This window comes from Manihot esculenta, chromosome 15 (genome assembly GCF_001659605.2).
Source record: "Manihot esculenta cultivar AM560-2 chromosome 15, M.esculenta_v8, whole genome shotgun sequence".
Lineage (NCBI taxonomy): Eukaryota > Viridiplantae > Streptophyta > Magnoliopsida > Malpighiales > Euphorbiaceae > Manihot > Manihot esculenta.
In genome coordinates, this window is record NC_035175.2 from 1,455,203 (window position 1) to 1,470,120 (window position 14,918).

Sequence of the window (14,918 nt, forward strand, 5' to 3'; positions counted from 1 at the left end):
TGCTAAGTTTCCAGACCGGGTTCGGGCAGAGAAAGCTGAATCCTGAGAAAGACCCAACCTCAGGGATGAATGGGTTGGGTCTTCTCACTCGTGGGAATCCGCGGGTCCTGGACCAGCCCTGTCACTATGGGCTCGGCCTCTTCCCAGAGTGGTGAAACCCAGCGATCATCATTAGGAAAGGCAAAGAAAGAGTTAGATTTAAGGAAGAGTAAAAAGCGAGAGTATCAAGGTATAGAGGGACACAGAGGAAAATTTGCATTAAAAGTAAATTAACTTAAAAATCTAAATGAAAAATTTTATTAAAAGTTGTATATATAAATTTATTAATATATTTTATTTTTAAATTAATATTAAATAAAAAATAAATAAAAATTATTTTTCATAAATAAATGGAAAGCTAATGAATATATTTTACATAAATTAAATTAATATAAAAAATTGACTTGGACTGCACACTTTACCTTGGCCCAATCCAAATTAGCCAGGTTGAGATGTAGGGCCATGATCAAGTATAGTCCAAGACGCATGATATAGAAATATTTAATTATCTTTCTATTGCTTTTGGACTGATGGGAACTTGGGCCTAGATTGATATTGTTTATGGCCCCCACAGGCACACGGTTCTCACGTGACCTTTATCTTTTTTTGTCCGCATTTAACGGTTCGCCCACAGCGATCGTAGCACCAAAATTCAAAATTTACTCGTTCTTGTATGGAACTGTTTGGATACAAGGAAAACCTTAAACCCGACATGTTTCCATTAATTTCAGGTTTGATTTTCAATTAAACTCGTATTCCCGCTCTCCCACACAGAATTGTCTATTTCGCCTCATTTTGAAGGAATAAAACTTTCTACTATTTCTCACTGTAATCAAATCCAGACTAAGACCACCTTTCTCTTTCTCTCTTTCCTCGATTCCTGACTCTCTCTGCTGATGACATCTCAAAACGTTTACTGATTTTCTACTTTTATCCAAATCGAAACCCTAGCGAGCCAACTCCATCACTATGAATCATTTCCACATCTACGAAGCCATTGGCCGTGGCAAATACTCGGTAATAACTTCACCGGAGCTTGCTTCATTTTTCAAATATCAGACTTCCCTCTTTTTCTAATCCTTTATTTCTATTGTGGAATTTGTGCTCAGGCTGTGTATAAAGGGAGGAAGAAGAAGACCATTGAGTATTTTGCAATTAAGAGTGTTGACAAGTCGCAGAAGAGCAAGCTTCTACAAGAAGTAAGGCTGTAAAGGTTTCTTGTCGTGCTTGGTGATTTGATTCATGTTACTCGGTGTGATTTAATTTCTTAGTGCTTTTTTTTTGGTGGGTGTGTGTGTGTGTGGTGAGGTGGGGGGGAGGTTAGTGGATTAAGTTTACATACCAAGTTGCTACGTGTTTCCTTTGCATTTTGATTTCCCCCGTTTTTTTCCCCTGAAAGTTATGCATTATTTTGAGGACTATACTGCATGTTTAAGCGACTATGTAGCTGTTTACTGCTTTTTTCTACTAAATTTTCTTCTGCTTTTTTTTTTTTTCCTTTTTTTTTCCAAACTTGGGTTCTTAGATATCACAAACATCCAACTAATTTTCACTTAGTGATCAGCGCATTAACTGGAAATATTATTTGGAATGAGAGTATATTTATATTTCAGGGGCTAAACGGGAAATATATAGTCATGCCAGTCAGTACATACCTTTGTTTTACAAGTTTTTTTTGGGTATGGATTAGTTTGCTTTTACTTATTTTTCAGAAACATTCTTTACTATACTATAATATGTTCCCAAGAAGTTATAGGACAACGACTCTTAGCTTGTTGCATAATTTTTCATTTTTTTCCATTTACTTTCACCAATTGTTGGGAAATAGAGCAAAGAACCAACTGTGTGCATACTCTTCGCTCTCTTACATGCTTTCAACTGAATATTGGGTATCCTTATTTTATCCATTGATGCCCTTCTATTATCATTAATTGCAGGTTAGGATTCTTCACTCCTTAGATCATCCAAATGTTTTAAAATTTTACTCCTGGTAAGGCTTGCCCATATCTGGTTGTTGTTGTTGTTGTTGTTCAGATCTATACTCTTAAATCTACACTTGAAGAACTTACTCCTTTTTGGGCTTGCTCTATTGGTTTCCTCATGTCCCTGGTGTGTATATTAGGTACGAAACTTCTGCCCACTTGTGGTTAGTTTTGGAATATTGTGTTGGTGGAGATCTGATGACTTTATTACGACAGGTAAACAGCCTCTTAATTCTTAATTTCTTATGAGAGCGGTGCTTTTCTTAGATAACTGTGCATCATTCCTTTGCTGGAAGTGAAGTGTGTAATATTTTTTTTACCAAGTTCAATGCTGTGAGACATGTAAATGTTTAGATATATAATGCAGAGTGGAGATATTGCCATGAGTTACTGCATCAGCTTTTCCAAGCACAGATGTAATGTCCAGTGAAACAGCTATTTGTATTCTAAAATGCGATGTACATGTATGGGTTGCAACTTTCTTGTCAATCCTAACTAGGACACTGTAAACTGGTGCTTCTAGAGTAACTGCTATTCAACTTCTTAGTTTCCTTAAAACAATTTCTGGTCTCACTTAATCCTGCTTGCCACCAAACCAGTTGCAACATTTCTTTGTCCAAATTCAAATGTGACTTCTCTGCTGAATATTTTTTCCCCTCCATTAGCCCTTAAAGTTACAAAATATGCTTGGTGATGAGGTCTCAAGGTAATTTGCTAGAAGCATGAAGCCTTATCCCCTAGAATGACATCATATACAAAAATCCTTGGTGATAAGATATGGAATTATAGTTCTCATTGTTGTAAAAGATTGTGGTTGCCATGTACATGGTACTTTTCCATCTTAATATCCTGCTCTAGATTTACATGTATAGAAATTGTGCAAGTTATTTGCTGCTATGCAATTCTGATGCACGTTTGCACAGTGACAATTCATGGTTAAATTGCAGGACTGTCAGCTACCTGAAGACTCCATTCATGATCTTGCCCGTGATTTAGTTAGAGCTTTGCAGTAAGATATGCTATTTCGGCTTTATTTATCTCTTTCTCATAATGTTGGTCATGTTCTTTTTTTTTTTTCCCACTTCCAATACTGACATGACAATTATCTTTAGGTATTTACACTCAAAGGGAATCATTTACTGCGATCTAAAACCTTCAAACATTCTCTTAGATGAGAATGGACGTACAAAGGTACTTGTACAATTTTCCTTTTTTAATGCATGGTCTAGTTATTATGTGTTTTTGCTATCTATTTGAACTAGTTTTCTTATTTGTTTATGCAAAGCAGCTATGTGATTTTGGATTAGCAAGAAAATTGAGTGAAATATCTAAAACTCCTTCATCCAAGGTAATTCCAGATGCATAAAGTTTTCAATTTGGTATCACTTGTTTCTTTCTAAGCTTCCAATTGTTTACATCAGCAACTTTGTTTTTATGTACTTTTTCAGTTGCCCCAAGCAAAACGTGGAACACCCTGTTATATGGCTCCTGAACTATTTGAGGATGGAGGTGTCCACTCCTATGCATCTGACTTTTGGGCCTTAGGTTGTGTACTGTATGAGTGCTATACAGGGAGGCCCCCCTTTGTGGGTAGAGAGTTCACTCAGCTGGTGAAATCTATCCTCTCAGATCCAACCCCAGCTCTTCCTGGCAATCCAACCCGTCCTTTTGCCAACCTAGTAAACTCTCTCCTGGTAAAAGATCCAGCTGAAAGAATACATTGGACTGAGCTATGTGGACATGCTTTCTGGAGAACTAAATTTGCTCCAGTGTCCTTACCTCCTCAGCCTGCTTTTGATAATATGATAGAACTTTATACTAAGCCATGCCTCTCTGAACGTAATGGAGATAGAACTTTACAAAACAAAACCCCTCCTAAATATCGTGAAAAGGATGCAAAAGGGACACCAAAACCTGATGAGAATTCAATATTAGGATCAAGAGGTCATGAGACCCCAGTAAAGAGCACATTCAGTGGCAGAAAAATTCAAACAAAGGCCTCTGGAAGAGTGGTTGAAGAGAAGCTGAGAGATCCTTCTATTGCTAATAGGGGTGTTAATCTCTTAAGGCTGTCAAGAATAGCAAAATCAAATTTGCAGAGGGAGAATGAAAAGGAAAACTACAGGAGACCCATGCCTAATAGCTCTGAAAATGATGCTGAGGTTAAAATTGAGGACACTGATATGGAACTTGATTTCAATGAGAATACAGAAGATGATACCCACGAAGAACCTGATGGAACTGAACACCCTGGCAGTATACCTGAAGAGGTGGAGAGTAACACACATCAATTGGAGACCTCACCTGTGGTTAACATGCCTGCCTCTGATGAATCGAGCACAAATGATCATGAATCATCTTCAGAGCATGTTGACATGGCTGCTTCCCCACTCAGTACCAGTCATCAGGTCAAAACTCAGAGAACAAAGGAAGCTTTAGGAGCTGCTGAGTTTGATTTTTCAAAATCGTCCAATAACCTTTCGGAGGTCCTTTGGCATCCATCTGATCTTTCAGTCAGACCTGTGATGCCCAGCAGAAAAACCGATAAAGTTTCAGAGGGGACTCCTTCTCTTCCATTTGAAGCACTGCAACCATCTGATTTTGTGAAGATGTCTAAGGAACAACTAGATGCATTCAACAATAGAATTATATCCATTTTTAGTGGGAACACTAGCATTGGGGAGAAGCAGAATTTGATTAGATACCTTGAGATATTGAGCAGTAATGTTGATGCAGCCAATATCCTAACAAATGGTCCAATAATGCTCATGGTCGCTAAAATGCTCCGACTTGCCAAAGCTTCAACTTTGCGTGTTCAACTTGCTTCACTTATTGGCTTGTTGATTCGTCATTCTACTTTTATTGAAGATGATTTGGCCAATTCTGGAATTTTAGGGTCGCTTACTGATGGCCTTAGGGACAGGCAGGAGAAAGTAAGGAGATTTTCCATGGCTGCTTTAGGTGAGTTGCTGTTTTATATATCCACCCAGACTGAGCAGAGCAGAGATAACAATACACCTGAATCTCCATCAAAGGACAATCGTTCAACATGTGGATGGCAGGTTGGCTTTCTAACTTGATGTCACAATTGTCTGTACCAGATCACATCATGATTTATTCATCTTTTAACAGATTCCAACTTGTTATATGTCATCTGTTAAAATTTGCAGTAGGATCTATTTAGCAAAACTTTTCTTTAATTGCAGCCATCAACTGAATTTCAGAAGTAATGTTTTGAGGTGCACAGTTGATTGTAGGACGGCATTGACTTGAGTCCTTTAAACCTTTCTTTTCATGCTCTTCTTTGACTTGATTCATCTTCATTGATTATCATATAATTCTTTTTACCGCTTGCAGGTTCCAAATTCATTGATTTCACTGGTATCATCTGTCCTACGGAAAGGAGAAGATGATATAACTCAACTTTATGCATTGAGGACGATTGAAAACATTTGCAGTCAAGGAGGACACTGGGCAGCTCGTTTCACCAGTTCAGATGTGATCAGCAACCTGTGTTATATATATAAAGCAACAGGGAAACAGGAGAGCATGAGGCTTACTGCAGGATCGTGTTTGGTTCGTTTGGCTAGATTCAATCCTCCTACCATCCAGTCAGTTCTAGATAAACTTTCTTTCAAAGACACAGCTGCTGCCCTTGTCAAGGGCAGTCCACGTGAGCAGCAAATATGTTTGAATCTCTTAAGCATGGCCATGCTAGGAAGCCATTTGTTCACAAATATTGGGCGGCACATTTTATCCTTGGCAGAGGATAAAAATCTGGTTCCCTCTCTTTTATCTCTCACTGAGCAGGGTAGCGAAATTTTGAGGGGAAAAACACTTCTTTTCATGGCTCTTCTTTGCAAGAATGGTAGGAGATGGCTACCACAATTTTTTTGCAATCCAAGACTACTTTCTGCAGTTGACAGGCTGGCAAAAGAGAAGGACAGCTATTTGCAGCAATGTTTAGATGCATTTGTGCGCATTGTGGCATCTACTGTCCCAAGCTTACTGGATGTTGTAACTGCAGATATTCAGCAGATGATGGGAGGAAGGCGCCATGGGCAGATCTCTGCCATGAGCAGCCGTGTTGCTCCAAAGACCAATATTCATTTATTCTCTGTTCTTCATCTTCTTGGGAGCTCATCTTTTAAGCGCAGGGTGGTGAATAATCAAATTCTGCAGCAATTAGCAAATTTGGTGAAGGTTTTGGAGACACCATTCCAGGTGAATAGCTGCACTCAAACAACATTTGTGATGTTATTTCTTCTCCAGTGTTAGTTTACTGGTTGATTCTTTCAGCTGTACTTCAGTATTTAAGAATAGGTAAAACAGGTACTTGGCTGGTTTCCCAACCTAGCAATCAACTGAAAACAAGCTTATGCTTTGTTATCAATTTTGGCCAAGTAAAATTAGCCTTTGAAGCGGTTTTTTTTTTCTATTTTTTCTTTCGGTTGGAGCTTTGAAGCGGTTAGTGTCTACTTAGGTGGCAATCTGTCAACATTGCACATAGCGGGTATATGTATAGTTTCAATTTAGTGTTTGTTTAGGATAACCTTATCTGAAAAGGAAAAATCATCTTTGGTAGTACATAAGTGCTTCGGCTGGTAAAATGCCTAGGCAAGTGATAACCACTGTTAATTTTTTTGCTAAATAAGTCACTAACTATGCATATGTTCGCATGAAATAGGCTTTCTAGTTCTTTTGGGGATTGACAATCAATCATCTTTTTATATCTTGTAGACCACCAAAATATTAGTTCTCCAGATTGGTACATTTCTTTCTAGGAAGGACAAGTGGGTTTATATGCTAACAACAATTTTTTTTACTTTCTCCTCAGGGGAGGGACGACTTCCAGATAACTCTTCTTCGAGTTCTGGAGTCTGTTGCAGAGGAGTCTCCTTTAATTCTTGAAAGCTCTGATGTATTCATTGGTGAAATTCTCCCAAGTCTTGCCATCCTGTATAAGGGAAATAAGGATGGTGATGCCAGATTCTTATGCCTGAAAATCCTGTTTGATGTCATGGTCATCTTTTTAAATGAACCTTTTGATGACGAGCAAAGATCACAGGCTTTGAAGGCAATATCCAATATTCATTTCCTGCCTCTCTACCCGACATTGATTGAAGATGAAGATCCCATTCCCGTGTATGCACAGAAGCTTCTTGTGATGCTCATTGAATTTGATTACATAAAAATCTCAGACATTTTACATCTGAAGACAGTCTCACAGTGCTTTGAATTTTTACTTGGTGATTTATCGAGTGCAAATGTGAATAATGTTCAGCTATGTCTTGCTTTGGCATCAGCTCCTGAAATGGATTCCAAGTTACTTTCACAGTTAAAAGTCGTTAGAAAAGTTGGAAATCTTTTGGAGTTTGTGTATGCAAAAGACATGGAAGATTTTCTTGAGCCAACTCTTGGCTTATGTAGGGCTTTCCTTCTATGCTCAGTAGGTCGAAAAAGAGGATTAGCCTACAGAGAAGAACCAGCACTCCTAAATGACGTTTCTTGTGAGGCAGGTGGTCTGGTTGATCAGCAGCAATGTATAAGAGATATAACGGAATTTGGTGGCAATTTAAGCATCTTGCTTGAATTGAGTGGATCCTCTGCAGCAACTGTGGCAGACATAGCTTCTGAATGTGTGGTGTTGCTGCTCAAAGCAGCTCCAAGGGAAGCTACAACTGGATTTCTAACTAACCTTCCAAAGGTTAGTGCAATCCTCGAGTCTCGGCGGAAGGGTGTTCCACACTTACTTTTGCGGCGGATGCTGTATGCTCTTGGTTATTCTTGTAGGCAGTATTTGTTACATGCAATGATATTATCCATATCTATACCTGAAGTGTCAAGGATTGAAGCCATTGTTTCGGAACTGAAAGGTTCAAGCATAGCTGACTTATCCAATGCCGCTTTGTTCGTGGCCTCGGAGTTGCAACGGATGCCACGTTGCATTTGAAACCCTGGAGGTTGGTCTATGTATTATCACTCTTATTTTGTTTCATAAAATCTATAATTTTTTTTTTTGAATAATTGTTTGCTTATGTATTTTCAGATGGTACGTTCAATGCTCCCATGTATCAAAGGTCAATTCAATTTTTAATTCAGAATATAGTATAGTCATTTTTGTGTAATCTTTGTATGTTTGTATCATCATAAAAACTCAATTAATTGGTTATTTTGCTTGAAACTTGAGAGTGAATAAATCAGAAACGATGCATGTATGCAGGAATTTTTTTCCATTAATTCAAAATTAGATTTTTTCTATTTAAAAAAAATAAAGAAGTGACTAAATGACAAGAGCCTGTAAAATAAGGTACATGATAGATCCAGAAAGATTGTAGCCCGAATTTCGGGCTGTCACTAATCCAGTGTAAGACAATTCTTCAGCCCACAGTGCGTGCTTTCTACGATGGAGGACATTCACCTTTCCCGGAGCTTCTCTATCACCACCACCACTGAGGGAGCATGCTCTCTAGACTCCTGCACAAGAAATACATTTTAATTTTGATAGATGACATGACATGTCCATTTGTTTGTTTGTTTGTAATGGAGAACATCTTGCCTTTTCTCTTTCCCCCTCACTGTGACGTAGGGGACAAAGATTCAGAAAATCTGTGAGTCCATGCCCTTGATGGCAAAAAGCTTAGAAATGCAGACATGGTCATCTGTCTGATTTTAACTAGAATTATCGGTTCTAGGTTAAGGGCTAAAATAACTATCAGAATTTTTTTTATAAAATGAACTATTTAATCTCTATTTTTAAGTAAGTCAATTTAAAAGTTTATTATTTTATAGTATAAATATACAGTAACTTAATTTAATTTTAATTAAATAGTGTAAATATACAGTAACTAAATCCAAAACTAAAATAGTTGACCGTACGCAATATTTCAATAGTTAATTACTAATCGACGGCCACATTTGTTGTTTCCAGATCTATAGTAACCAAATACAAGATACTGAAACTACAAACCATTTGCATTTAGCAACAACTCCAATTTACCAACTCCTGTATTCCGTTGCACTACATGAACAGATATTGGTTTATTTTTAGTCACGTCACATTAACCCACATTCAGTGTTAAGAATAGCAATGGATTGATTGAGCAATCGGACATCACTCGATTGTTTTCCTGAAGTAAAAGCTAAGTGCATAACGTCATTGTCACACCTCCACAATTTTTTCCGAAATATCTAAATTTTTTTTACTTGAGTTGGTGCTAATTTTGGTGCTAAGCAGGTGGTACAAGTATGATCAAGTGATTGTGGGGCATTTAAAATTAATCTGGACATTGATAATTCAATTGGGTCTAATTTCAGCGATTTGGAGCTCATTTAGTGGCAAATTGAGCCATTTAGGTGCCCATAAACGTGATGGGGAGCCATTGGGCGTATGGGCTGAGTCAGTAGCTTGGTTGGGTTGATTTTAGGTGCTGGCGGACTAGACAGGTTGCTGGATAGCTTAATCACGCGTGGCCAGGTGTTGGGTTGAGTTGGAGAAGTGCTGAGCTGGAATTGGCGTGTGCGGGCTGAGCTGTCGCTGGGTCAAATGCTGAGTGAGCTGTGAGGATCTTGCGGGCCAGATCAGGCCCTGGTACGCGGGCCAACAGCAGGCCGACGAAGGGAGACGCGCGGGCCAGCAGCAGGCAGGATGAGCGTTGGGCCGCGAAACTCATGCCGATCGATGAGTAAGCAGGCTGGACAATTTCCAGCAGGAGTTGGCAGATTGTAATTGGCCCAAGTTTAGCGCAGTTTTTGTGTGTTCAGCACGAGAAGATTCCCAAAAATGCTAGAGAGAGCTGGGCACCAAATGGGAGAGGTAGCAGCAAGGCTTCTTAAGAAGCTTCCATGTGGCAAGTTGTCATTAGAAGGCTTGCTCAACAAGCCATTAATTTTTAGCCACATATTGGACCCATGCACAACTATAAATACCCCTTTGTACATAGCCATTTTAAAACACAACAGAGAGCACTTGTGAGAGCACTTGTAGAGAGATTCTCGGCCACCCTTTGTACACTTGTAATATCATTTTATTGAATTTCCACTTCCCAAATTTCCACTTCCCTTCCCTTCCCTAATCCCACTTGGCATTTTAGTCAACCAATCATAAGCTTTCACTGTGCACTTTTAAATTTTCCTTAGCCAACTTTTCTTTTATTATTTTCGGCCATCACTGCTAAGTTTTCCATTGGAGTATTTTGGCCCTCACTTTGCCAAAACTCTCCATATTACATTCGGCTACTTTAATTAATTTCTACTCGAGATGCTTTTGGCTTGTTTAGCCAATTTGTTTTCAATTTTCACAAGGCTAAGGAGTGCTGGAAGGCTAAACTTAGTTCTATTGGACTAAGTGCCGCACGGATTGATGTATTAAATTACAAAGTCCGTGACAAGTGGTATTGTAATACCCGGCTAGAGTCCGGCACCGGAATTCCTGTTGTTTGGTGGAATCCGGGGTGTCGGAATTCTAGAAAAAGGTAGAATTTATGTTTTACTAAGTGGTATGATTTGTAGTGATGTTTTACGGTTAATGGAAGTGAGTTTTGAGTTGAATAACCTAAGGCAGTTGAGCTAAGTTCGGCCGCCGAAGATAAGTTCGGCCGCCGAAAGTGCTCAATATTCGGCTTCCGAATTCAGGTTCGGCCCCCGAATGTTGCATGGTTTTGCATGCGATTCGGCAGCCGAAGCTGAGTTGCTTAGCCAGCAGTTTTGTATCCCTTAGTCAGCATTTTGGACAGGTGTTATCACCAGCTCATGTCCAGACGTTGGCCACGTCTCCCCTGGTTTATTTGCTGAGTTTGAGCAGCTCATGCAAGAGTTAGCTAGTGTGCAAGAGATTTTGAAAGTGTTGAAGAAAACAAAAACTAAGTTTTTGAGAGTTTGAGAGTGTGAAGAGAGGTGGTTCGTTTCCTTTGATCAGAGTGTTTATCTTCTTATAACAGGAGGTAAGTGATGCTCTTGAACATGTTTTTATGTTTTCTGAAGGTTTTATGGGAGTTATGGAAGGAGATGCATGCTTAGGTTATAAATGATAGTTTTGATGATTTATGCATGTATACATGTTTATGTGTTATGTTTGTTTTGTTTGGGGTTATTAGATAGTTTTGGACCCCTGTGGACATATACGTGAGTATATGTGAGTTGAGTAGAGGAGGTAGGCATGTTTGGAGAGCTTGAAGGGAAGGAGGAGATGGTTTGCCGTTGAAGCTGAGTTCTGGATGAACTCAGGTTCGGCAGCCGAAGGTGCATTCGGCCGCCGAACCTCTTGCATGGTGGCTTAGGCTGCCACAGTTTACCCCCGCGAGTTTTGCATGTTCGGCTCTGTGTGGGAGATTCGGCCGCCGAAGGTGCTTGAGTTTCGTCTCTGGAGAGGACTTTCGGCCGCCGAACCTGCCGCCGAAAGTGTCCTGTCCAGCTTTCTTTTGCATGCTTTGCAGGGCTAGTTGAGTGAGTTTAAGGGGATTCTTGGGGAAGTTTAAGAGAGTTATTCTACGCTTGTTTGGTCCCTCATTTGAGTCCATCTGTATAGGTACAGACCAGAGGAACCAGAGAGAGCAGCAGTGAGTACTGCTCCAGAGGTCAGAACCTGCAGAGTCAGTCAGTCCAGATAGCCAGAGGTGAGTGGAACTAAACTTATGACTTTTAATTGAACTACAAACTGCTTTTGAGCATATCTCATGCATCATGTTTATGCCATAGGTTGATTGCATTAGTATTCACGAATATGTTGCATTGCATCGTTATTTGATGATGTGAGTGAATGCTGAATGATCCAATAGTCTCAGACAGGAAGTCCAGGAGCCTTTGCCTACGCCCTGGCAGGTATAGCGAAGTCCAGGAGCCTTTGACTACGCCCTGGCAGGTATATAGTAAAGTCCAGGAGCCTTTGACTACGCCCTGGCAATGGTAAGTACAGGGGGTGTTATATACACATATACATATATGACAGGAAGTCCAGGAGCCTTTGACTACGCCCTGGCACAGAGTTACTGGGACTATGTGGTGACAGGTTTACTCTTGATGTGGCTTGTCTGTGATATGGTGCATTCCATGAGATCATATTTTCCTGAGATGTTTTACTGTTCTACTCACTGGGCTATAGAGCTCATCCCACTCCCTTAACCCCAGTTTTGCAGGTTCAGTGTACAGTGTACAGGGACAGTCCAGCAGAGTACAGGAAAAGTAAAGAGATCTGTAATAGCTTAGAGTGGACATGTAATATTAAAGAGATGTAATAGTTGTTGCTTGACCTAGTGATGTATGTATTGTACATGATCTGTATATGTATATATGTTTTCCTGTATGTGAAAACCAGGCTTAACAGGTATGAGTTAACCCATCTAGAGCAAGCTCTAGTCAGGGATACATAGTACAGAGTACATGAGTACAAAGTACAGAGATAGTGCATGCACAGGTTGAGCCTTGGTTCAGAAAAGAGTTTTATTTTCACATAAAATGTATGATCATGTATAAGGTTTACAGGTACACAGAGAGTATAGCAGGCTTGCTACGGGTTCTGGCGGCCTTAAGCCGACCTGAATCCTAGAGCCGGTGACGGTCCATTTTGGGGTCGTTACAGATTGGTATCAGAGCCCTAGGTTCACATGATCGGACCTATAGAGACAGTGTTGGGCTCAGACAGGTTAGAAGTGGTCAAGCACAATAGGAAATCATGTCCACTAGGATAAGGTCTTGAGTCCTATCTGCTATGATATGCCATGAGTGTCGTATGTGTATGATATGTGATGTTTATGTGCTAAGTGGTATGTTATATGTTGTGTTTCCAGAATAAAGATGCGAGGAACTCGTCGATCAGCTCGATTGACTGGAGTCCCACCAGAGAGTGAGAGACCAGCTGCTCGTCCTCCTGCATTGCCAAGGGCAAGGTCTCAGAGATCTAGCAGGGAAGGTATGTCAATAGACCCTAGAAGGTCTGTCGACGAGAGCAGAAGAGGAACAGCTAGGGGAGGAAGATCAGAGGAAAGGAGGGAAGCTATGGAAATTGATCAGTCTAGAGATGATAGCATGGGTATAGGCAGTTTTGAGGAAGGTATGGGAGAGTCGCAGGGAGGTGCTCAGACCTCAGGTTTTGGCTATCCAGAGTATCCGATGGGAGGTATGTCGGAGTACTCGAGTTTTGTGCCATATCCTCCTTATATGCCTTATATGCCTTATCCTTACTATCCACCATATCCTATGTATCCCTCTTCCCCTACCCATCCAAGTGCAGCACATCTAGAGCCAAATGACCCAGTACTACCACCAGAACCAGTAGCCCCTGTTGTTGACAGACATGAACCTAGCTCATCTGGAGGTAAAGTCCAAATGACGGAGTACTTGAAATTGGATGCTCCTAAATACAACACGGGAGATGATCCATTTGATTACCTCAGAGCAGTTAGGATGATCACCAGTGAATTGGGAGCAGATGATAGGAGAGCCATTGAGATGGCAGGTTTCACATTAAAATGCAGGAAAGCCAGAGAATGGTTTAAGAATTATGTGGAGCCGAGAATGGATAGTATGTCATGGGGAGAGTTCGCCAATGAGTTTGCAGGGTGGGCTTTTCCTGACAGTTCGAGGGAGATGAAAGTAATTGAATTTGAACAATTGAGACAGACAGATGAGATGAGTGTTGATGAATTCACAGATAAGTTCCTGGATTTGCTTCAGTACGTGGGTCAAGCCTATGATACTGATCAGAAGAAAGCAAGGAGATATACTATGAGACTGCATCCCAGGTATGCTTCCTTGATTCTTCCAGCAGAAAAGGAGAGTTTCCATACGATAGTAGACGCAGCCAGGAAAATGGAAGCTAGTGCCAATATTCAGAAACAGTCAAAGGCACAGGCTTCGGGTTCTAAAGCCCCCACACCAAGCAGTAAAAGATGGGATAGAGCAAAAGGAACAAAGAGTAAGTTCTGGAATAAAGTCAAGTCAGGTCTGGGAATAGGTAGTGGCTCAAGCTCTGGCACAGCTCCAGTCTGCAGACGATGCGGAAAACCACATGGAGGAGTTTGTCGGTTGGGATCTACAGCTTGTTTTCGATGTGGACAGGAAGGGCATATTGCTCGGGATTGTCCGCAGATGACTTTTGCACCATCCCAGCAGATGAGTTCAGGCAGTGTGGTACAGCCAGTTGTACAGCCAGCAGCTCCAGTCATGCCTCAGACTAGTGGCAGAGGTAGAGGGAGAGGGGTAGCCTCTACTTCAGCAGCAGGTTCCCGAGGTGGAAATCCGGTAGCCCCAGCACGGATTTTCACAGTGACACAGGAGGAGGCTAACACGTCGAACACAGTGGTGTCAGGTAATCTCATCATTGGGTGTTCATATGTGTATGCTTTGATGGACCCCGGTGCTTCTCATTCCTTTATTGCTTCGAGAGCCATAGAGCGATTGGGTTTGATCAGTTCTGAGTTAGAGTATCCTCTCTGGGTCAGTGGACCTAGATGTGACCCATCAGTGGCAGTGTCAGTCTGTCGTTTCAGTCCAGTATTCATAGAGGGTAGATGCCTTCCAGCTGACCTTATGGTTCTAGACTTGACAGATTTTGATGTCATTCTAGGGATGGATTGGCTATCTGCATATAGTGCTACGTTGGACTGTCGAGAGAAGCTAGTGAGTCTCAGAGACCAGGATGGGTCAGAGTGTGTCTTCAGAGGAGACAGGAGAGGTACACCCAGAGGTATGATTTCAGCCCTTTAGGCTCGTCGTTTGCTTAGGAGGGGTTGTCAGGGGTTTCTAGCTCATGTGAGAGAGCTAGACAGTCAGGTTAGGGAACCAGCCACAGTACCAGTAGTCCGAGAGTTTCTCGATGTGTTCCCAAACGATTTACCAGGACTACCACCTGATAGGGAAATAGGGTTTGAAATTGAATTGCTGCCAGGTACCAGACCTATC

At 40.9% G+C, this 14,918-nt stretch overlaps 1 protein-coding gene across 2 annotated transcripts; it reads left to right on the plus strand.

Moving 5' to 3' along the window:
• The first annotated feature begins 704 nt into the window (after positions 1-704).
• Positions 705-8,205, plus strand: LOC110608194 (serine/threonine-protein kinase RUNKEL). Of its 2 annotated transcripts, XM_021747406.2 has the most exons (11): positions 705-1,056; positions 1,149-1,238; positions 1,977-2,029; positions 2,162-2,237; positions 2,969-3,030; positions 3,134-3,212; positions 3,310-3,369; positions 3,470-5,083; positions 5,379-6,245; positions 6,859-7,984; positions 8,071-8,205. In XM_021747406.2, the coding sequence occupies exons 1-10, from the start codon at positions 1,009-1,011 to the stop codon at positions 7,972-7,974; spliced, it is 4,065 nt and encodes a 1,354-aa protein (XP_021603098.1). In that variant the 5' UTR covers positions 705-1,008; the 3' UTR covers positions 7,975-7,984; positions 8,071-8,205. The 2 variants fall into 2 exon arrangements, with proteins under 2 accessions (XP_021603098.1, XP_043807377.1); XM_043951442.1 differs by having other exon boundaries at positions 6,859-8,205.
• Positions 8,206-14,918: the final 6,713 nt, after the last annotated feature.

Bases quoted from the DNA above. Each gene is read 5' to 3' on its own strand.
- LOC110608194 (XM_043951442.1), top strand. From the start codon at position 1,009: ATGAATCATTTCCACATCTACGAAGCCATTGGCCGTGGCAAATACTCG. The intron at 1,239-1,976 runs GTAAGGCTGTAA...CATTAATTGCAG, and splicing joins AGAGCAAGCTTCTACAAGAA to GTTAGGATTCTTCACTCCTT. The intron at 2,238-2,968 runs GTAAACAGCCTC...GTTAAATTGCAG, and splicing joins TGATGACTTTATTACGACAG to GACTGTCAGCTACCTGAAGA.